General features: G+C 35.8%; 1 protein-coding gene across 1 annotated transcript; it reads right to left on the reverse strand.

Annotated features, from left to right (window-relative positions):
• Positions 1–18,398, reverse strand: LOC123534091 (uncharacterized). The gene is made up of 19 exons (XM_053520545.1): positions 18,078–18,398; positions 17,321–17,721; positions 15,641–15,913; positions 14,081–14,313; positions 11,179–11,359; positions 9,991–10,095; positions 9,280–9,400; positions 8,697–8,824; positions 7,903–8,022; positions 7,229–7,367; positions 6,827–7,002; positions 5,761–6,024; positions 5,383–5,615; positions 4,609–4,789; positions 3,978–4,082; positions 2,676–2,796; positions 2,235–2,362; positions 1,341–1,460; positions 1–176 (listed from the first exon to the last, which is right to left on the reverse strand). The coding sequence occupies exons 2-19, from the start codon at positions 17,367–17,369 to the stop codon at positions 1–3; spliced, it is 2,853 nt and encodes a 950-aa protein (XP_053376520.1). The 5' UTR covers positions 17,370–17,721; positions 18,078–18,398.
• Between the last annotated feature and the right edge of the window lie 6,880 nt (positions 18,399–25,278).

A 25,278-nucleotide genomic window follows, 5' to 3' on the forward strand; every position in this document is an offset into this window, starting at 1 on the left:
TTAAACAGTATCAGAAACAACTGACCTTCCGATTAATCCACCTGAACAAGAACTGTCTGCGTAGTTTAACATTTCTGTCGCATTCAATGTCGATCTTTGTTTGTATAAAAGGGTGTAATAGTAATGTGGCTTATAGTCCGGAGGTGTTGGACCTGAATATGCCCTGCCAACATGACCTGAAGGTAGGCAAGAGAAAAACATAAATATTATTTACAGATATCTGAAGGAAGACTTCACTAAGAGAAGATGTTAGACAAGAGCAGCCGTAAGACAGAGCATTCGACTTTCCTCAGTGCTTGACTATGAATTAGAGCTTTGCCAGTAAAAACTTTATAAAACTTTAACAAAAAAATCTAAGTTAAAAAGGGGCACAACTCTGTCAAAATTCAAATCAAAGTTATGGGGTTTGTTTTCTCCTGGTGTAGACTTTGATGATAAATAACTCATTTAAGTTTCAAGTCAATAGCTACGATCGTAACAGAGATATTTGACTAAATCAAAAAATTAACCAAAAACTTTAAGTTAAAAAGTAGCATAACTCTGCCAAAATTCAAACCCGAGTTATGTGGATTATTTCTCCTGGTGTAGACTTTGATAGTAAATAACTATTTTAAGTTTCAAGTCAATAGCTTTGATAGAAACAAAGATATTTGATGTTATCAAAACATATAACCAAAAAATTCTAAGTTAAAAAGGGGCATAACCCTGTCAGAAATCAAATTAGAGTATAGGGATTGCTTCTCCTGGTGTAGATTTTGATAGTAAAACTATATTAAGTTTCAAGTCAATAGTTTTGATAGTAATAAAGATATTTGACTTTATCAAAAACTTTAACCAAAATTTCTAAGCCAAAAAGGGGCATTACTCCATCGAAATTCAAATCAGAGGTATGGGGATAGTTTCTCCTGGTGCAAACTTTGGTAGTAAATAACTATTTTAAGTTTCAAGTTAATATCTTTGATAGTAACAGAGATATTTGACTTTATCAAAAACTGTAACCAACGGCGACGCAGACACAAGTGCAATAGCTCTACTTTTTCTTCGAAAAGTCGGGCTAAAACTAAAACATAAACATATCGCATTAAAAATCAGGCACGGGCTTTACAAGGCTTACTAATTAGCAAACTTTAGATTTCTACAATTAAATACAAAATCATTTCAATTTTTTGCGACACCTTTATGCTTGTATGTCAACCGAACAATCTTCAAAGGCACGTTTCAAAGGCACGTTTTTATGGACAAGTATTTTTATTTGAGAGGTTAGAAGTTAGAACCCTTCAATTAAATGTGGTGTACATGTTAACATTTTTTAGCTCTCTGATATCTAATTCAGTACTCACCAGTGCTTACATTTCCGTCCATGATATTTGTAATCAGTCCATGAAGGAGAGGGCGCTCTTCTGTGCCAGCTATACTGGACGGAACATCTGGATCCAACGTTATCATGGTATACCAATCACCTAAATTGATAATTGCACGTTTACAAACACTAAACACTCTCTTTTATTACTTTTCTACTGATACTCTTTTTAGTTCAAGGCTGAACACCACTAAATCTGACTGTTCTTTATTGCATATAAAATCTATACCGGTTTTTGACATTTTCTAGCATATCAGATTTTCAGAGATTTATATTCCCATAAGGAACTATATCGCTACTTTAATACAAAAAGAGAATGAGGTGATTTTAAAACTTTTATATGAGAAAACTAGTTCGATAAATACAACTATCTGAATTTACTCCTTTTCGCTTCTTTCAATTTCTCTTTTCGAAATATTCAAATTCTAATGCCACCATATTTACCTAGCGTGCAATAGGAACATGTGGATTTCGATAGCATACTTAGTGATAAATACTGAAACGCGAAAGAGTAAAAGAAAACATGATGCTAATGAGAAAGGACACGAGGAAAGGGCGGAAGGTCAGTAGTATATATAACTACTAGACTAGCGGATGCTCACATTTATATTAAGTAGTGATCTGTCCCATCGTAGTGCGTCGTATTTATTTATACCGGTATAGTGTACGGGAGCTTTCCCGCTTAAATGATACCTGTAGATTAAAGGTATCCCTATAGACTCTGATTCAGCCACAAGCCCGGTCTTACTCTTCTGGTTAAATTATGTCATACGCAGGCTAGACCCAAAATACGCTATAAAAAGTTTGTACTATGTCTTTCAATCTTTTACGATATAAAACTAATATTTTGATAAACCAAAGAAATAGATCGTACCGGTAAAGTTTTTAGCCTGGGTATAAGATCCGAGCTTCATAAATGACACTGACTGTTTGGTTTCTGTCCGGACCTCCCATGATTTGTAAACTGGATTACCAATCGGGTTCAGACTAAAGTTACGGGCTCTGCAAAATTATGAAATTATAATTAATAATGCACAAATTATAACTTTTTATAACTTATTGATCAATTCAAAAATGCGAAAAAATCTACTTTTCACCAGAAGTCACCCTCTGATAGAAAATGAAAAACAACACATTGACAGTATGTCAACGACAACTCCATGAAAGTGCATGGTTTTAGTGAATATAACAAATGCATTTCAGTTATTCCAACTGGCTTTACAAAAAAAATCAAAATTTACTACAGGTGAACTTATTTTGTAACACAAGTATGAACAGCATCATATAATTGCAAAGTTGATCAATCAAAATGTACCTGTAATCAAAATTTTTGCAACAGACTGTATATTCATGGTCCTCAGTCATAAATTCGACGTTTACCCAAACTGTTAAAGATGTATCTTCAGGAATAAAAGGTCTTGGTTTCTCGTGCATTGCTAGAAAGACACAATACTTTATTGAAACATAAGTAACACGAAAAACCACAACATTTTTATCAGTATATTTATAAGCGACGCTGAAAGGTTCCAGAAAAAATCTTTACATGCTACATCTAGAAGCTAATCTGACGAGTAATACTTTTAACTATACAGCTTCATATATTCTTATTGAAGTAATAATTAATCCACTACTGAGAAAAAGCGTCTATAGCAACGCCATATATGACCACTCGTACACAATACAACGTTTTAAGAGCTTAGTAAAAATCAGAAAGCTATAGCGTAAACTCATTCGTCATCCCTTTTCGAGAAAAAAATGCCGCGCTTTTATTTTTAGTATTTCTCTTCAAACTGTTCGACACTCGATGTTCACAGAAGTCTGCGAATTTTGTATATCTCTTCGTACATGTATTCTCTTTGCTACAAATTTAAGTAACAAGAGCACCGCCTTGCGGGTGCTGACGCTCATCTGATTTTTTTTGTGTAATAGAAATATTGTCCTACCCATGATTTTCTAAGTCTAAAAAGGGCCATCATTCTTGCAAAAAGCAGGATAGAGTTATGTTTCTTGATGTACAGTGTCCACTTATGATGGTGAAAAACTGTTGCAAGTTTTAAAGCAATAGCTTTGATAGTTTAAGAGAAAAAGTTGACCTAAACATAAAACTTAACCAAGAAAACTGATTTTCTAAGTCCAAAAGGGGCAATAAATCTTGCAAAAAGCAAGATGGAGTTATGTTTCTTGATGTACAGGGTCTGCTTATGATGGTGAACAAGTATTTCAAGTTTCAAAGCAATAGCTTTGATAGTTTAGGAGAAAAGTTGACCTAAACATAAAACTTAACCAAGAAATCTGATATTTTCTAAGTACAAAAGGGGCCATAAATCTTGCAAAAAGCAAGATGGAGTTATGTTTCTTGTTATACAGGGTCAGCTTATGATGGTGAACAAGTATTCCAAGTTTCAAAGCAATAGCTTTGATAGTTTAGGAGAAAAGCTGACCTAAACATAAAACTTAACCAGGCAACGCCGACGCCGACGCCGACGCCGACGCCGACAACCGCTCAAGTGATGACAATAACTCATCATTTTTTTTCAAAAAATCAGATGAGCTAAAAATGAGTGAAAACGAAATCCAATTTATATTGATTGATATATAATATAGGTCTATATACTACCTCGTGTAACGAATACAGGACACATTGCAAGTACCCGTCGTGACATCATTGTTTCAGCAGCCCATTCATCTCCCGTAGCAACGATCCAGTTTATAGCCACTGGTCCTGAAATACGTGACATGAAATAAGGATCAAACAATATCTTTAAATGCACAGTTAAATGCTTCTTTCATAGAAATACTCAAGTTCAAAATATTACTTACGTCTTCACATTTTGTGGGAGAGAGGAGAGATGTTATCGTCATACCGACACAACTATACAATGTAATAGGTAGTAGGGCGCCTTTCCCGCTTTATATAGGGTAGGAAAGCGCCCTTCAAGGTATTATATAATCAGGCATATTTTAGGTTTCAATCCCCCATCGATATGGGACAAGTGATTACAAACTGCTTCTTTAACCGCTAGGCCACGGATTCCGTACGAGAAAAAACTAAGGTATATACCATGTATATCATCCATGTATTTCAAAGATAGTACCAGTATCCTGTGTCGTTCCATGAACCATCAGCAATATCAATTGCTGGTGCATTTCGTTGCACCATTACACTCGTTAATCATAAAGATGCCTATGACAAATTGAAACATTTTCAATGAAAATAAATTATATACTGAGAAATTTAAATATCTTACCTGTTAGATTGTAATCATTTGCAAACGCTTCAACGGTCCATCTGACGGTCCAATCCTGACTATTTATTTTGTTTTTCCAAGCTTCGGAGACGTTTATACGGTCATTTTGTTTGAACAGCATGAATACGTACGGGTTATGTAGATCATGTGTAATTAATGGTCCATGATAGGGTTTTATATCCTGTAAAAAGTTTTGAATATTTATGCAGAATGTGGCATACCATTTGCTTTTACTGAATAACTTTTGACAACAACAACAGCAACAAACAAAACTGTAAACTAAGTTTGCCAATTTTCATCCGTGTATTTAAAAGGTTGTTTTGTGTTAATTAAAGATATATTTTCTTAAAGTAGTATGATTTTCGTGGAAAGAATAATGGAAATGCCCGCTTGAAATGTTATATAACGACAGATCACAATATTCTAACTCTCGTTATGATATTAAATAAATAGAGTATGCTGATACCAAAGCTTTCAGCGGAAGCGTTTTTTATACCTTGTGCCGAGGTTATAAAATTTATTCTGGGATCTAACTCAAGACCCGATGATCCGTAGATCTGTTGAGCTAAGCGAGCAGGCCACTTCTTTTTGCGTTTTAAAGAATATGTCTTCAGAATTTACAAGATCTGTTTTAAAAGTGAGTGGTAATGCTTCCTTTATCTTGTACCGACCTAGCTGAAATGCTGGTACAGCGTCGGCACTTTTAGTTTCCGTTTCTAAGCATATTTTGAGAAAAAAATCTTTTAACTATTGACATTTTTGTATAGGATATACCTCTGCAGTGGTCATATCATCTCCCTGGATGTTTGTATAGACGCCATGTGACACCAGATATCCTACGTCATACACCATCAGCGTGTAATAATCTCCCGCATTATAATCCCAGCTAACCTCGACCGGGAAATTTTTCACGTACCAGGGATAGACAATTGTGTCAGAAGTGGGGTTCGTGTCCATCCTCCATACCTCTGTTGTTTTGAATTCATTTCCACAGGCTGTATAGTCCTCTAAAATATGTTAAATATGTTACAGTTCCCTCATATACTACCAGTACGTCAAAAACAGGATAAAGTACTCTAAACATGTCAAATATGTTAGTTCTCTAAAATATGTCAAAATGCCAAATATATAGGTGATATGACATAAACTTACTTCCAGCTGACTCAAAATGCAAAGTCAAAAATCTGTCTATTGATATTCTGCTCAAAGCATCCAAACTTGTAAATACTCTGGTTGCTATGCTGGTCCCTGCTGGGTTGAAGTTTTGGCACTGTGGTCCACTGCCCAGTCCATTCGGACAGTGCTTGAAATAGTCCTCACCAAACCAAAACTGATTAGTATCATAGAAAATTTGCTCAATGCCATCAAGACATGTCTGCATGTCCCTGCGCCGATTATCAGCCGAACAAGCTTCTTCTGAAAAAATCGAAGCAATTAAATACAGACTAACATCTGTTAACAACACCTCTGAGGAGCGAACACCTCTCTGCACTGATACCGGACAATGTTCTTCATAAATTCAATATACACGTTTATTGCTCTAAAATCTATGAAAGAATCCTATATTTGTCAATGTTGTTACAACTGAAAACCAACCGATTTTGAGATAAATTTTGCTGACCTTAAAGCTGTTTTATATTCGACTTTTTTTATTTGTTACATGCTTTTATTTTTGAACAAACATTTAGCACTAATTCTAACATGACCAGCAAATAACCTACATACATGTATATGGCGTATCATACTATGTAAAGCAAAATCTATCTCGAGTTATTCTGCAATAAACCACTCGGGTGCAATGACGTCATCCGATTCAGATGCGTAGCACGGTCGTAAAAGGTAGTTACAATTTTTTCTAACACTGTTGATACTAGTGTCCTGTTAGAATCGAAATAATAAGTTACCAAGTGTGATTTATCGTAGAATAACCCGAGATATGCGTTCTTGTGCGAAACAATATATCACTCAGGCCTACGGCCTTCGTGATATATTCTTACGCATAAGAACTCAAAACTTGGGTTATTCTACGATCAACCACGTTTGAGAATCTATTATTTCTTAAATAACGTCCATAATTTAATGTAAAATACTCTATAAAAATCAACCATACATTACAACAGACACTTGAATTAAGGAAAATAAGTACACTTTAAGGACAGGATTATTATGTCTACATTAATTAATAATCTTGAGCTAAGAACAATGCATGTACACATACTTCGAACTGGGCACGGGTTCGTGTATCCTTCCTGACCTTGACACTGCTGATCCTCGTTGTCACCTTTCTGAATATTTCTATAAATAACATATTCGTCTGTGGTTGCTCGCAGCCAGGTTGCACCCACCAGTTCAAGGTTGTTTTCCGCTACTGCTTCATTTATATTGTACAAACACCTGCAATTAAAGGTTAATAATGACACTTGCGGAAAAGGGGGCAGGGCCACGAGTCAAGCCCATCAAGAATCTTTAACAATCGAAAATGTCTCCCCATTACGTATGTAATGTAAGGGAGTCATAAGAAGGTCTAATTTCATTTGACTATAAAAAATACACCCGTTTTGACGAGCACAATTAGCGAGAACCATCAGCTACATGTTGATAGACTTTGATTATTTCTTACCTGTTTCCACAATTTTCGCCCACATAGTTCATCATGTTTGTCACGTTTAACTTGGCTTGTTGCTTGTACAACAGGAAGTAGTAGTAGTGTGGTTTATTGTCCGGTGGAGCTGGTCCTTGATACGCAAGTCCTACATCACCTGTATTATTAAAACTTATTAAGATCTACTATGCCTATCTTAAGAAAGCGCTGCGCTATTATCCAAACTGGGATTAGTCATTAACTGACTTTGACTTCATTGTTTATCTCGGCTTGAAATTTAGCCCGCTTTAAAATTTTTAAATAGATTTGAAGTATATGTTCTGCGGTGTAGATGAATGACCCAAGCAGACGATTCTTTTCTCACACTGTTAATGTCACGCGTAATGAATATGGCAGTACATATATAACACAGGCCAACGAGGTTGACTTTATCCTATATCACCCGTTCAAAGCAGCACTATTTGCTTAATTATGCCGAAAGTCATATTGTAAGATATATACCAAACGAAAAGTAAGCAAGAAAAGTCTTCATTAGCAACATTGTGGGTTTTTTTTCTTCAAAAATAATGGTATAGGACTTATTATGTAAAGAAAAAGAACTCATTCGTTTTGAAAGGATTCCCTGAAATGCTTGTTCGGTATAGAACTACAGAACGGTGACAAAGTAGCGATAAGTAAAATAAACTACTAACCAGTTGATATATTGCCATTCATGATATTAACTACCATGCCATGAAGGAGAGGTCTTTCCTCCGTAGCAAACGATGGATATGGGACATCAGGATCTAGTGTAATCAAAGTGTACATGTCTCCTGAAATACCAAAGCGTACATGTCAAAGTGTAAAGTTCTCTTTAAATATCACACTATCTTTCCCTTTAAACATCGAATTGTAAATATCTCTTTTCTTGCATGCCGGACATGATTTTCCCGTGCTTTTCCGGTGCTAGAAAAAAATCTTACACCAAGGGGACTCGCGAGCTATAATTTATGAATGAATGCGTATTCTTAAAGAAAAAACTTTGTTTTTCGTTATATCTTCTACAAATTGAAGAATAAGGCATGCATGAAAAAGAATCAATCACTGGCAGCGGGTAGAGATGGGAATATCCAGCACTCGGGTAACTGTTTAGGCAGAAGCCTCGTTATCGCCTAAACAGTTACCCTCGTGCCGGATATTCCCATCTTTACCCGCAACCAGAGAAAGATTCTTATAATCTGTAATATGAAAGTGAGCCTCGTTACCGCCTAAACAGTTACCCTTGTGCTGGATAGTCCCATCTTTACCCGCAACCAGTGAAAGATTCTTATAATCTGTAATCTGAAAGTGTACATAACTCCTAAAACTCCAGAATGTGCATTTCGATGGAATCATAGTACAAAAATGAATACAATAATTAAATATTTTACCCCTTCCCTTTAAACGTTTCCGTCTGTTTTTTGTATATACCTGAAGTAGCGTTATTTCAAATACTGTGTGAACAAACCTGTGAAGTCAGTTGCCTGAGCATATATGCCCATCTTCATCATTGACAGCTTGTATGGTGTCCCTGTTCGAACTTCGTACGTATTAAATATAGGGTTACCAATAGGATTCAGTTTGAAGTTGCGGGGCCTTAAAGAAAATGTAAACATTCAAACTCTTAAACTTGACTGTGTCCCACGTCAGAAAAATAAACACTTGCTGACAGTTTATAGCATTGAAGTTCTGAAAAAGATTCACAGTGTAACAATGAAACAATTACTTTCCATTCAAAATCTGTGATAGTTAATAATAAGGATACAACTTAAAATTTACCAAAAATAGTTAAGTGGAGATAAGTTTTTCTACTGAAAGGGAGAAAACCAGATCTCAGGGAGTGCATTTCAAGGTACCAATAGCCCCATAAAAGCCTTCCTGAAAGAATGACATCAAAGAAAATGTACAGTTACCTTTTGTTCCCATAGCCACTTACGTAGACTATGCAAATGTGGGCTCAAACAAACGGACCAACGGACGGACATGCGTGATTCCAACAGTCCTAATATACTTTGTATCTAGGGTGTTCAATAAGAATTTTAGGTACATACTCATAAGTGTAATCTTTACAGCATACAGTAAAGTTGCCTCCTTCTGACATGAACTCTAAGTCCATCCACACAGACAGAGAAGCGTTTTGTGGTATAAATGGTCTTGGCTTTTCATGCAGAGCTGAAAACAAGACAAACAAAATAGGTATACGATATAATAATTTATTTCTGATTAATGAAATATGCACGGGTACATTTCTTATTAAGAAAATATGTATAAGAGAGTTCATTTCCAATAAACAAAATAATTATGTACGAGCTCATATCTTATTCACAAAATATGCGTAATGGAATTCATTTCTGATAAACAGAATATGTGTAAGAGAGTTCGTTTCTAATGAACAAAGTATGTATATGAGAGTTCATTTCTGATAAACGAAATATGTATAAGATTGTTCGTTCCTGAAAAACAAAATACGTATGAGCTTATTTCTTTTTTACAAAAAAAAATGCATGAGGCAGTTTCTTTTTGATGTGGTGTCTTAGAATATTTCAGACATTTTAATGCATTTTGTTTCAATATACTTATGTTATTTTACTTAACACTTCAAAATAAAAGTTTTTAACGCAGACGCACGCTGGTAAGCGCGAAGTCATTCCAACTAACAAATAATCCACGACCTTCAGCAACAGATCATTAAAATGCAGTATGTAGCAAATGTACGAAGGAGAAATGGAAGCATCTCTGACACAAGGCCAGCTAGCATTTACCTTTTGTGACGTATGCTGGGCACGTGACTGTTACCCGTAGGCTCATCATGGTTTCTGCAGCCCACGCGTCTCCCGTGGCTACGATCCAGTTAATGGCCACCATATCTAAAAAGCGAAAGGTGACAAAGTAACCACGGCAACTATTACGATTTCCATCAAATTAACAAACTTTCTGTTAAGATATGTACACAGACACACGTTGACATGCAAAAAGAACGTAAGTGTTAATGAAAAACTTTTTAGATATATTTCTGAAGCTTGAAAATGTTTAAAGGTTTAACTAGTCTTTTAAAAGGAAGAAGAACTCTGCTAAACTTCTGACACAACCTATCCCTTAGAATTTCTAGTAACGTTTAAAATGAAAACTATAACCGCACAAGATATATAACCTGCTTTGTAATTTTACAACAATGCAATTGCGATGAATTAATTGATTCGATAGCATCAAAGCAGAGGACGTGGACGGTAGCATGCATTTCTACTACCGTCCATGAACAGGCTCTATCCACCCGAGCCTGCAACAGTTTCGTTTTTGTCGTGTTGAGGTACATGTCGAGTTTTCTTTTTTCTTTTTGATATTATTTTATTTTAAAATTTATATGAGTCACTTTGAATTTCATTTACGTCAACCACAGTGTGTACGTCACATTTACTGTGTCATAGCATTTAACATCATAGCGGCGCGCTGTAAAAGAACTCCACACAGCATATTTACTTATGTCGATAATCATCCTTGAAGCAACATATCTCAAACAGTAATTTTCTCCAGTATAAATATGAGTCGCCCCATGAAACAACCAACATAGTGCATTTGCGACCAGAATGAATCCAATCAGCCCGCGCATCCGCGCAATTAATCCAGACCAGCCCGCGCATCCACGCAGTCTGGCCAGGATCCATGCTGATCGCTAATGGCTTTTCTAATTGCAATAGACTTTGAAAGCGAACAGCATGGATCCAGACCAGACTCTGCAGATGTGCAGGCTGGTCTGGATACATGCCGGTCGAAAACGCACTATGTTGGTTTTCTCATGGCGCGACTCATATATTGTCGTTCAGATGCATATTATTATATCATTCAGCGACAAATCGCTATTAGATGTATCATTTCTTAACTGATATCACCCTTTTGAAACTTTGTACTTAATAAGTTCACCCGGTAAGAAGTGTTATAATATACATTCTTACCATGAATATTTACAGCACCAATGAACTCTTCCACGGTCCACATTACTCCCCAGTTTTGGGTATGAACCTTATCCTTCCATTCTTGGGAGACAGTGACACGCCCATTTTGTTTGAATAACATAAATATGTATGGAATATGGAGGTCTGTAGATACTAGAGGTCCGTGGTATGCTTTTATTACCTAGCAATTTCAAATATAATCATTTGTTACATCACATTATTTTCAGTGAAATACTGAAATAGTATTAGAGTGAAAAAAAATGAAAAGCATTAATAAAGCATTTGATCTAATTATAGATGAATTTACATACGGCCTGTTCCCTAGTAATGGAAGCAATCTTTCGCACATGTGCGCTCTGAAGTAGGCCAAAAAGACATGGTCACATAACAATAAAGTTATCACATTTCAGTGGAGTCTGTATTCTAATAAATTACCCGAGCAGAACAAGAGGCCTAAAATCGACAAAATTCGCTCTCTCAAGAAAACCTTAACCATTTGAATTTGCTTCCAACTAGGTATTGTGAAAATCATTTAAGCTGTTCATTAAAACAAAGGTTACTTAATGTTTGGTTTGTGTGTTGTTTTTTTTTGTGTATATATTTTGCTGTCACGCAACAAAACCATACAATCATCAGAAGAAATCATTTAAAGGTATTTCTATTCTAATTAAAAGGGACCAAGTGCCCCCATTTGAACGCATTTGGCATAAGACCTTGTTATGTTGTTAAAGACCTTGTTATGTTGTTAAAGACCATGTTTGATAAAGATACATTGATTGGTTCGTGAGGAGAAGAACTTTAAAGGTATTTCTATTTCAAGCTCTAGTGGCCCTTAAAAGGGGCCAAGTACCCCTAATAAAACAAACATGTTAAAGTACCTTATAATCATCAGACAAGGTTTGATGAAGACCCATCAAGCAGTCCATGAGAAGCTAGCAGTCCCTAAAAGGAACCAAGCGTCTTCAGTTGAACAAATTTGTTAAAGGACCTTATAATGGACTTGATAAAGATACATCAAGTCGGTTCATGAGAAGATGTCATTTAAAAGCATGTGAACTTTTCCCTCCAGCGACCACAAAAAGGGGATAAGCGCCCCACAATTGAACACGTGTTGGAGATGACCTTATCATGATGTTAAAGAATAGTGTAGGTTTACTAATTGTTGCGCTTTTATTTTTTTATTTCTATTTATTTTTTGCGACTCGCAAAACGCGCATGCGCATAAAAATCAAAATATGGACAACAAACCGTGTTGTAAAAAAGAGCGGTATTCAAATTACTGTATTTAATTTAGGATAATGTCATTCTGGTAAATGAAAAATACCGTCTTTCGCCTTTTGTAAAAAAGAACAAGATACGTTAGTTGGTTTGAAAAGTTTTTAGTATATTTGTAAATGACCTTAAGTCAATATTTCTTAAGGTATACGGATTTAACCCTTCAATTGTCAAAAGACATGGTCAGAGACCACCATTACAAAAAGTACAGGGCACTGGGAATACGATAATCTATACCCTGAATTAAGTTAATATTTAGTTCGTTCCGAATGATCAGTTATGTAAACAAAACCCAGGGATATTTGGTTTTTGAAATTGAAGTTCACACACCGACAATACGTAGGTGGCCCTTTGTCGTTACTGATCTACTATCTTAGTTAACATTTTAGCAGAATTCTAGTTTGAGTCGGGGATTGTGAAAATCTGCATCGAAAACAGGTGTAAGCAGCATCATTAAGTGTTTGCTTTACCTCATAACTAGTGTAAGAGCTATAATTGTTGGTTTGTAAGCAGTATCATTAAGTGTTTGCTTTACCTCATAACATATGTGAGCGGGTACATATAGTGTTTGCTTTACCTCATAACTAGTGTAAGGGCTATAATTAAGTGTTGGTTGGTAAACAGTATCATTAAGTGTTTGCTTTACCTCATAACTAGTGTAAGGGCTATAATTAAGCGTTAGTTGGTAAGCAGTATCATTAAGTGTTTGCTTTACCTCATAACAGATGTGAGCGGTTACATATAGCGTTTGCTTTACCTCATAACTAGTGTAAGGGCTATAATTAAGTGCTGGCTGGTAAGGAGTATCATTAAGTCTTTGCTTTACCTCATAACAGATGTGAGCGGTTACATATAGTGTTTCCTTTACCTCATAACTAGTGTAAGGGCTATAATTTTAAGTGTTGGTTTGTAAGCAGTATCATTAAGGTTTGCTTTACCTCATAACAGATGTGACCGGTTACATATAGTGTTTGCTTTACCTCATAACTAGTGTAAGGGCTATAATTAAGTGCTGGGTGGTAATCAGTATCATTGAATGTTTGCTTTACCTCATAACTAGTGTAAGGGCTATAATTAAGTGTTGGTTGGTAAGCAGCATCATTGTTTGCTTTACCTCATAACAAATGTGAGCGGTTACATATAGTGTTTGCTTTAACTCATAACTAGTTTAAGGGCTATAATTAAGTGTTGGTTGGTAAGCAGTATCATTAAGTCTTTGCTTTACCTCATAACTAGTGTAAGGGCTATAATTAAGTGTTGGTTTGTAAGCAGCATCATTAAATGTTTGCTTTACCTCATAACAGATGTGACCGGTTACATATAGTGTTTGCTTTACCTCATAACTAGTGTAAGGGCTATAATTAAGTGTTGGTTGGTAAGCAGTATCATTAAGTGTTTGCTTTACCTCATAACTAGTGTAAGGGCTATAATTAAGTGTTGGTTGGTAAGCAGTATCATTAAGTGTTTGCTTTACCTCATAACTAGTGTAAGGGCTATAATTAAGTGTTGGTTGGTAAGCAGTATCATTTAGTGTTTGGTTTACCTCATAACAAGCGTAAATGCATTCATTAAGAGTTTGGTTTTCCTCATAGCAAGTGTAAGCGGTATCATTAAGTGTTGGGTTTACCTCAGCCGTTGACATATTGTTTCCCTGAATATTAACGTAGATTCCATGCGATACCAGGTATGCTACATCATACACCATTAAGGTAAATAGATCTCCTGCAGAGTAATCCCAATCAACATTCTCTGGGAAGTGTCTCACGTACCACGGATACACAATGACGTCAGAAGTAGGATCTATATCCATGGACCATGTTTCATTCGTTAGAAAATGGTTTCCACAGGCTGTGTAATTCTCTGAAATTAAATAGCAAAATACATTTGATCGCTAATCGTATCCCTCGTCTATCAAAGTAAAGCTATTAACAACAAAGGGGCCTCCGTGGCCGAATAGTTAAGGTCGCTGACTTCAAATCACTTGCGCCTCATCCATGTGGGTTCGAGACACACTCAGAACGTTGAATTCTTCATGTGAGGAAACCATCCAGCTAGCTACCGAAAGGTCGGTGGTTCTTCCAAGGTGCTCACCCATGATGAAATAATGCGAAGAGGGGCATCCGGGGTCTTCCTTAACCATCAAAATTGAAATGTCGCCATTTTTCAGTGTGACATTTAACCCAACAAAACAAAACAAAACAAAAATAATCAGGGGCGTCGGAAGTGGGGCCGCAGGGGCCGCGACCGCGGCCCCAATAATTTGCCCAAAAACGATTTTTTGTAAATTCTTAAGTTGGAGTCGCAGGTCCGCGGACCCAATATTTTGTATAGTATATTAAATTTTGCTTCGCGTTAAACAATACACGCTGTCCAGATTAGTGAGTTACCGTGGTGACGGTGACACGATCGGGGGTGTTAATTGGAGTCATACACACGTGTACGTGATTGGACTTAATTACGCATGAACAAATCAGCATGTTTTTAATTGGCATGTCTTTAGTCAATGGAACGTTTAATCTATACCCAGCCGCAAAGATCTAAGGTATTAACTTATAAAATTAAGAAAAATAATTATCATGTTTTTATTTAATGAATGAGGTAATTAAGTGTTAAGATTTATCACACCGCTAAGATGTAAGGAATTAATTACATAAATTGTTTTTACTAAAAAAAAAAAACAAAAATAAGAAATGAATGTAGATATATATCTAACATGAATGATTATTGTTCAATACATTAAATACAAAAAAAAAAAAAAAACATGCATGCGTTCTTTGTATTGCGTTATACATTATTAATTCTGATAAGAGTTTATTAAACTTTATTTTGCTTATAGACTTGAGATGCGATTCAGTACCCTTAAAATGCACCAGAACTCGCCATTTATGATCCTGTTTTAAAAAAAATTCAGGGGTTGCCCCCCCCCCCCCCCTTACGGGAGGGGGATGCCCCCTCCCATACCTACCCCCTCGCGGCCCCAATATCAAACACTTTCCGACGCCCCTGATAATAGCGATAAAGCTCCCGCGTATCAAAGACAGACAGACAGCAAAAGAATGCGAAAGAAATCGGAAATCTCGATGCAGACCGTTTCTTCTTCTTGAAACAAATCTAGCAACTTCAAAATTATTCAGTTATCATTTGTTATATATAAAATTTCGACAGGGATTTTTTAAGTATTACTTACTTCCGTCAGACCGGTAGTGCAGCTCCAAGAATCTGTCCACGCTCTGGGCAAGCGACGTGTTTGAGAACGTGCGTGTAGCTAAACTTGTTCCTTCTGGCTTGGAGTTCATACATAGCATGCCACTAGCCATTCCATTGGGACATCTTGTAGTATACGAGTCCCCAAACCAAAATAAGCTGGTATCAAACATCGAGTCCTTTATTGCATTCAAACAAGCGGCCATGTTCGTTGAACGATTTTCACTTGAACAAGGGGACCCAAAGACCTTAACACCTGCAATAAATTTCATAGTAACTTATAAGAACGCTCAATGCAGAAACAAATGATATATTATATCACTTTTCATTATATAGATTTAACAATTGCGTGGGCGGTGCGTCAGCGCACCTACAGTGAAGATATGGACCCTTAAATCAAACTGGTGCCGCCTCGGAGGTGTCACTGGCTTACTTTTTTCAAATCGCCTCTATGTGGAGTGGGAGCCGGTGTTTACAACCCGTGTAGTAGTTTTAGTAATATTTACTCTGTCTATTTGGTGATTTATGAATTTCAAAACAAATGCACTTAAGATTACACCTTTTTGATATATAGGTTAAATGTATCCCAATGTATCTTGACATGTGTATATAAGACGCGCCATGTGAGAACCAACATAGTGCGTTTGCGACCAGCATGGATCCATGCAGACCAGCCTGCGCATTCTTGGTGGAAGAACGGTTTTTTCGGAGTGTTAAAGACATTTGTTAGATTTTACCACTTAGCAATCTTTTCATCAGATTAATTGGAAGATTTCAATATAAAGCCATAGGAAATGTTTGCTTAAAAGATAGAGAGACCGTTCAAATAAAACAGAAAGTGAAATTTTTGTCCTGTTCAATCTGAAATGTATTTTTCACTGTGTTTTGCATATTTTTCAACACGTAACTTTTAATGCTGTACTGAAATATAAATAGTATGCCCCTTTAATAGACAAATATATCTTAAAGCTAGTCTGATTCGCTTTAATGCATCCTATTTTCTATGTAGCTCGGTCAACATACTGTAATATTTATGTTAAGAATTCAATAATTGACGGATCTATAGGCTATGCAAATAAACTGACCAAGTAGCTAGAATTCGTCACGTTGTTGAACATGCGTAAGAAGTTAAAAATGAAATCAACAAGTAAAAAATAAACTTTAAAATATATGTATATTAAAAGGAGGCCTGAACTGGTTCTTCCCAGGAAAGACGGCTTTGCGTGTATCGGTTCTATACACTTGACACGTTAAAGAACCAGACTGTCTATTCGAAAAGAGTTAGGCCAAGTTAGCCGGATACGTCAGTATCTGAAAAGTTCTCGGTCTGTTCTGGGGGCTTGATCTCCGTCTGTCCCTCTGGTCAGATCGCTCTGTGTCTGTACTAGTAGAGGATGATTTCGCACCCTGTGTGGCTGCAGTTGCTATATGTAGAGCGCCTTTGAACGTGTTTATCATGAAAAGGGCGTTATATAAATCTGGTATTATAATATAATATTGTACAATTTATTTGACCTGTCAAAACATGGACCCGGCTTTCATTATATTCTGTTCGAGCTTATATGAGATTAACATGAAAGCCGGGAACATATTTTGACAGGTCAATTAAATAGTACAATAATATAATATTACAGAGATATTTAAAAAAAAAAAAAAAACTTACCTGCACTAAACAGGATAAGGAAAATAAATGTCCGTGTGAAATTAGCCATTGTACCTATCCGATCTGCACAATATAAGAATCCTGTATTTAAAAAAGAAACTTGTTCTAATTTAAGCTTATGTAAGATCGTTTCTTTTTACCACGGTTGGATAAGCTTAAATCATTTCGTCTGTTCCGGGTGCTTGATCTCCGTCTGTCCCTCTGGTCAGATCGCTCTGTGTCTGTACTAGTAGAGGATGATTTCGCACCCTGTGTGGCTGCAGTTGCTATATGTAGAGCGCCTTTGAACGTGTTTATCGTGAAAAGGGCGTTATATAAATCTGGTATTATCTATCTATCTATCTATCTATCTATTTATACTGCAGCGCTCCTCTCTGCGAGTATTATGTGCAGCTGCGCGCCTGTACAAGAAGTTAAAAGTAGATTGGATAGAAGGATAAAAGTAATACACGGTGTGTATTGCAGTATAAATTCAGTTGATAGTGTTAAAAACAAGAAGGATTTACAGATAAAAGCAGTTTAAAAACAGGTCTATCATGTTAAGCATTGTGTACAAATTTGGTCACACCCTGTTTAAACTGATTCAGGGTGGTGGCTTGCACAAGTTGTACTGGTAATATAATATTGTACAATTTATTTTACCTGTCAAAACATGGACCCGGCTTTCATTATATTCTGTTCGAGCTTATATGAAATTAACATGAAAGCCGGGAACATGTTTTGACAGGTCAGAGATATTTTAAAAAAAAAAACTTACCTGCACTAAACAGGATAAGGAAAATAAATGTCCGTGTGAAATTAGCCATTGTACCTATCCGATCTGCACAATATAAGAATCCTGTATTTAAAAAAGAAAGTTGTTCTAATTTAAGCTTATGTAAGATCGTTTCTTTTTACCACGGTTGGATAAGCTTAAATCATTTCGACAACTCTCATATCACGTTTTATAAATCGTTTAAACTATACCCTGTTGTATACCCCGGGGATACGTCGGTATTTTTATACACGATATACAAAGATAATGGCCATTTAAAGGTAAAATTGAAAAGTCCATAAACTTGTGTACAAAGGCATGAATCATATGACCTTGAATTTATTGACTGTTACGGTGGAAATCTCTTGTGCGGGGTAGTCCTAAATATAAGACCTGACATAACTCATATCCCTTTATAAGTTCATTTTAATCACAGGAGTCTGAAATTCTATCAATAAGACCATAGAAGTCTATCTTTACAAAAAATACCCCCTATATATATAAAATAAACACCAGGAATGAAACGTCAAAAACCCAGGGTCTGCTGAAAATACGCACGGAACACAGGGTGATTGCAATTTAGCGAGCGTGGTGAAGAAATAACACTAAAATACACCTACCACACTCGACAGCATTCAAATCTGATACACTTTACAAGAGTAATCAGACATTTTCTGAGGTTTTCTGAAATTTTCAGCTATCGCCGAAGCCATTCGCTGACGTCACAACAACAACAACAATTACAGCGCCGAGATAAAGATAAAATACTTATTTTATCCTTTAAAATTTGTACATCGAGTAAATAAGTATTAGAATATTTATATGTTTACATCAGTCTATAATTTCCTCTAGATTCCTTTTGCAATAAAAAGATAATTTACAAAATTTAATTGGGAAAACCCGTAAAGGGAGGTTACTCTTGGGATAAATCCATTTTTCGATGCAGCAGAATATCTAAATTTCAGTAGTAAAATTTGATACTTGGTGTACAATGACTTTTTTTTATATGAATAGAGCAATATGAAAATGTCTGTTATGTAATTTGAAGGTAAGACAGTACGGGAATTGCTACTTTCTAATTTTATCCCGGCGCTGTAATTGTTGTTATTGTTGTGACGTCAGCGAATGGCTTCGGCGACAGCTGAAAATCTCGGAAAACCTCAGAAAATGTCTGATTACTCTCGTAAAGTGTATCAGATTTGAATACTGTCGAGTGTGGTAGGTGTATTTTAGTGTTATTTCTTCACCACGCTCGCTAAATTGCAATCACCCTGTGTTCCGTGCGTATTTTCAGCGGACCCTGGGTTTTTGACGTTTCATTCCTGGTGTTTACTTTATATATATAGGGGGTATTTTTTGTAAAGACAGACTTCTATGGTCTTACTGATAAAATTTCAGACTCCTGTGTTTTAATAGATCTTTTACATTTTTTTTTATTTTCCATGTTATGTCAGGTCTTTAAATTGAACTGAAATAACGTATAGCACAAAAATAGCTTCAGACTTGAATTTTGATCTGAAGGTTTTTTAACCTTTTTCTGGCAAAAATGACTGAAACTTTCACATTGAGTGTGAAGAATAATCATAAATGTGCTTTATGGCAGCAATTAAACTGAAAGTACCAATTAAATTTGATCGGCGGTAGACGAAACAATATTTCCCGCAAAATATTATTATTGTAATTTTGATTTATTTTTATCATAATTTTATCATAATTTTTTATGATAAAAATAAATCAAAATTACAATAATAATATTTTGCGGGAAATATTTTTTCGTCTACCGCCGATCAAATTTAATTGGTACTTTCAGTTTCAAGACAAGATGGTGGCACGTCAAATATAAACATTCGATGTCAAAAAAAATGAAGCAACATTTCGTGGATAATAATGGATTGTAAATTATTTTAACCTTGCAGGATTGAAGCAAATGTATTTTTGTTCCATCTAAGTGCAAAGTTTACCAACTTTATAATGTTTTAGAAATTGATTTTAAGCTACAATTCTTTAATAATCTCCGTTTAGACGCCGAAAAAGGCTTTAAGATAGTAAAAATGTAAAATGTCAGAATATTGAATATTGTGTTATAACACGAAAAGAATACGTGCTAACGCTGTTCTAGCACAAAACGCGTAAAAACCAAGTTAATGAATATATTGTCCCTCAACGTCATTAAATTTCCATGAAATGCGCAGTAAAGACTACGTTGTTTTTTCACGTTTACGTCATTTCTTTTTGAATTATCCGTTTTGGGGCCGTAATACGTTTACGCTTTGCCACGGAACGAAAAAGGTGTTATAACAGCATGTGAGCGCAAGAATACGTTTTCTCTTCTGTTAAAACTCCCCTGAAAAGTGACAATAACAGCAGTTTTATGCTAGAATGAATATTAAACGTCAAATGACAACTTATTTGGACTATTGTGCGGCGATGTTTCCGGACTAGTTGACATTGCTTCCTCAATAATGTATTGTCCGTAAGTATCTTCGCCAATATTTTCAGGCGTTTTCGTTATTTTACGCGATAGTTGTGTCCTGAAAATATCTATATTTATCAAAATAATCAATTTAGATAACCAACGGCACAGTGGTGTAGTGGTAAGCTCTCCGACTTGGAAACACGTAAACATTGGTTCGTACTCATTTTTTCCACCATTTTTAAAATATAATTCCTTGATTATATTATTATTATCTTATGGAACATTTCATTCTGTGTCGCTAACAACAGTTCTTTGAATTGTCCGTTGAATGAGTGAACGCTTGTCCGGTCCTGAAGATTTTAAACGACATTTTGTAGAACGGTTTTATGCACGTAGAAGAATGTTAATCAATAGAATCTAGTAGAGTATTTCGTTGATCAACCATGATAAGAGTCTTTAATCTAACAGATAAATATAAAAAATGGTCACACAGAGGACTCGAACACACAACACTGAGATTAGTGGCAAAACGCTTTGTGCGTAAAACTATATCTTCACATGATACATTATGGTATATAATTGGTTTTTCAATAGTTATATCGTTGTTTAGGTCCGGACACCGAAAATTAATTTACGGAAACATACGGAATATTCAGGAGTGCCAGGTCAATACTTAAGGATAATAATTATACTAAAATAAAATAAACGAACGTGTTTGTAAACATGGACGGTTCCAAACTGAAGAGGATGCATGCTCAAAACAATATATATCGCATATCCGTAGCCCTGACCAACCTATAAACTGGGGCAATCTATTTTACAAGTATAACAATACTGTTGACCTATTTAAGCGAGGAGTACTATCAGACCAGGGATACCTGGCAGTGACGTCATATTGTGTTTACTTTCCAATGTTTACCTTATATTGTACTGGATTATCATTATGTTTCTTTACCTATAGCCTGCATGGATATGTAGCCCAGAGGATAACGGCGCTGTCTTAGTAACCGAAAGATACCGAGTTCGAATCCGGTCGGCGGAACATTTTTCCCGCGCAGTATTTTCTTATTCAACTATATAGTTATCTTGATTTTCTAGTGCTTCACGAATTATGCGTACAGAACAAATTGTGTAGAAAACGTTCGTCATATAATGGCTAAAATGACTAACCTGTCATGTTTTCTTCTGAAAACTGTTACGGAGTTCCTGGAAAACGTTACAAAGTTCTTCTGATATCTGTATGACAAAACAAGGAATCGGTCGACAAAATGGTTATTATTTATCTTTAAAAAGAGAGAATGGGATGTAAAACTAAAGTTTGATGATTAAGGTTGACTATTGCTTTGTGCTATTATATTATTATTATTATTATACCAGATTTATATAGCGCCCTTTTCATGATCAATTTCACGTTCAAAGGCGCTTTACATAGTTCAAATGCAGCCACACAGGGCGCATAATTCATCCTCTACTAGTACAGACAAAGAGCGATCTGACCAGAGGGACAGAGTGAGACAAAGCCCCCACGACAGAGAGATCAGAAATCAGATACAGGCTTGCCCGGCTAACTTAGCCTAGCTCGTTGCGAATAGACAGCCTGGTTCTTTAACGTGCCCAGTGTATAGCACTGATACACGCAAGGATTGCCTGGGTTCCTGACCAGTACACCTCTAATTGGGTGGGGAACACTGAAAAGCGTTTCTGAAAATTCCCGAGTAGCTGCCGGGGATCGAACTCCAGACCTCAGGATTGGAAGGCCAGTGCAAACCACTGAGATATCCATCCACCTCGCTATGCGTCAATAAAAACTGTTTAGTCTAATAATCAGCGCCACTTCTTTGAAATCCAGACATTTTGTGTAAAATATCGAAATCGTTTGCTTATTCATACATATTAATCTACTCATTCACGTTCTTCACCCTCACCACACGCAATAGCCTAATTTTAGTGCAAAGTTGCAAATATAAACCACTATGTAACAATTTTCTGCTCGATTTTTCAAATGTTACGGAGTTCAGGTGATGACTGAAGATGTCACAGTGTTCTTATGATAACTTTTATTACTGGCAGGTTGTTTCTTTAGCTATGTTAAGATACTTTTTAGCTAATTTTATCATTTAGAAAGGGTGATAATCATGTTCTAACATAAGATATTTATCCAAGGCACAGTACGGTAGTTATATAACGTATAGTATGTGTGTTTTTGAGTTCTAATGATAACTTTTTAGTGTTATATTTCTTATTCTAACTAGATGTTACTTTTAAAGGAGCTGTGTGCGCTCATAATGATGATCTAGCTAACTATGTTCAATGTTTGAAATATAAATTGCAAATCAATGATGTACAGTGTCAAACAGTTACAGAAATGTATTCTTATTTTCATTTAGTTGGCATGGAAATTACATTGTGTATTCTATTTTAAAAAATGTTCGTATTTGGTGAATTTAAATGTGACGCGATAAAACTTAATTGGTATTGTCATAACACCTTACAGAATGCATATAATTTTCAATGCGCTGAATACTGCGTACCAAAAAGGGGATTGTCATCCTCAGACATGCATATATTATTTGTCTTAAAGATTAACATAATGCGTGAATAATGTGAATTTTAAAGTGCTATTTATATCAATCTTTCACCAGAAACGACCTATGCATTTGCCAAAATGCTATGAGATGAATAGGACATTTTGAGTTTAGTTTGAAATATTGTAAAGTCAGAGGATTCTGCACTTTCTTACACTTGAATACACAATGTAATTTCCAAGCCAATTAAACGAAAATAAGAATATATTACTGCAACTGTTTTGACACTGTACATCATTTATATACAATTTGTATTTCAACATAATTAGGTAGATCATCATTATAAGCGCACACAGTCCCTTTAAAAGTAACATCTAGTTAGAATAAGAAATGTAACTCAAACGAAATCGATATTTTACTCAAAATGTTTGGATTTCAAAGACGTGGCGCTAATTATTAGATTTAACAGTTTTTTTCTGACGCATAGCATAAAACATTAGTCAACCTTGATCATCAAACTTTAAATTTACATCCCATTCTCTCTTTTTAAAGATAAATAATAACCATTTTGTCGACCGACATACAGATATCAGAAGAACTCTGTAACGTTTTCCAGGAACTCCGTAACAGTTATCAGAAGAAAACATGACAGGTTATCAGAAGAACTCCGTCCTTCGTGTAACACTTCCTCCCCCGTGAAATAAACAAACAAACAAACAAACAAAAAAAAAATATATATATATAAAGAATGACATTACATATTCCAGCATTATACTGATTGCGTTTTTTTTCTCCGAATCGCCATTTCTTTTCCAACGTTATATTGATGACCTTTGTCCTCAATCAGGACCAAGATCCCTGCTGTGTGTATTGGGTCCTAGTCATAAGCATTGCAGTTTTAAGCTTTTCTAGTACTAAAGGTTACAGTGACTTTGACCTTTGACATTAAGGTCATCTACTCATCAGGTCCAACCTCCTATTAGTTGGAGAATCCTATGCAAAAGTATTGCCGAGTTATAAGGGCTTTTTGTTCTATGTAAAACTTGGGACCCCCGGGTAGGACCTGTTTTCACCCAAGAGACATCATTTGAAGAAACTTAGTAGAGGACAGTTAGGCAATACTACATTCCAAATATCAAAGGCCTATGCCTTGTGATTTCAGACACGAAGATTTTTTAAATTTTCAGTTAAAAAAAAAATCTACTTTTAGATCATGTGACCTAATTGTGCAATAGACCGGCACTTAACTATCTGTTTAAAAAAAAATAAAGCGGATACTCTACCACTGAGTTATTGAGGCGATTGTTTAGATACCCGGTTACCGGAACCCATGCCATTACTATACTGACATATTCGCTTTATTTATTTTTTCCTACTTAATATCCTAGTGTAGTGATTTGATACGCTAACAGTCGTCGCACACAAAGAACTTAGTGGTCATTGATCGAGTAATTCATGGCTGTAGTTATGTAGTATCTGTCCTAGTCCTAAATCTCGTGAGTGTGACATCCTGGCATTCGATGCGTGAATTGTTGCGCACATTGAGAGGGTCACAATGGAGTTTGTTTTCACATATTGACCGTGCATTCGAAGGTAGTGACGTATGTTAACCTTTGTGACAAATAAAATGTTTGACATGGTCCAACAACGCTTCTTTTCCATCCTCGGATTAGTAAATTAATATGTAATCCGCGGAGCGCGTTTAGTCAAAGAGTCGCCTCAATCCAAAAGAATAATTTTAATGTCACTGGTTATTTCTAAGGTCTCGGGGTCTGATTGGACAGCTTGTAATGACAACAGTTTTCGCGATGATTTGCTCAGTCAAGTGTGACTTATCAATTCCAAGTTTGCCCTCTCTTGAGAAGAGAATGAACAATTATCAAAACATACATGTGAGTGTTGTAAATACATTCAAGCATAAACTGATGTTCTTGTATTTTTTCGGGGGTGTTTAACAGGAGAGAAAACATGTGTTAACAGAGATTCTCGTGCTCACGTGCTGTTAAAACACCTTTTTATATATGCACGTTCCGTGTTAAAGCGTAATCGTATTAGGTCCAAACACGCATAATTCAAAAGCAAATAGCGTAAGCGGAAATTTATTTTGTGATACAAAATCCTCAGAACCCCTCGAGAACTGTTGGTACCCCCGTCCAACCGGTCTCGGGCACCAACCAATCCTTCGGAATTCAGCGTATATTATAACACGAATAAAGCATGCGTATCCAAATAATCAAATCAGAAAAAAAAATAGAACATTGAG

The sequence above is a fragment of the Mercenaria mercenaria genome, chromosome 12, assembly GCF_021730395.1.
Source record: "Mercenaria mercenaria strain notata chromosome 12, MADL_Memer_1, whole genome shotgun sequence".
Taxonomy (NCBI): Eukaryota; Metazoa; Mollusca; class Bivalvia; order Venerida; family Veneridae; genus Mercenaria; species Mercenaria mercenaria.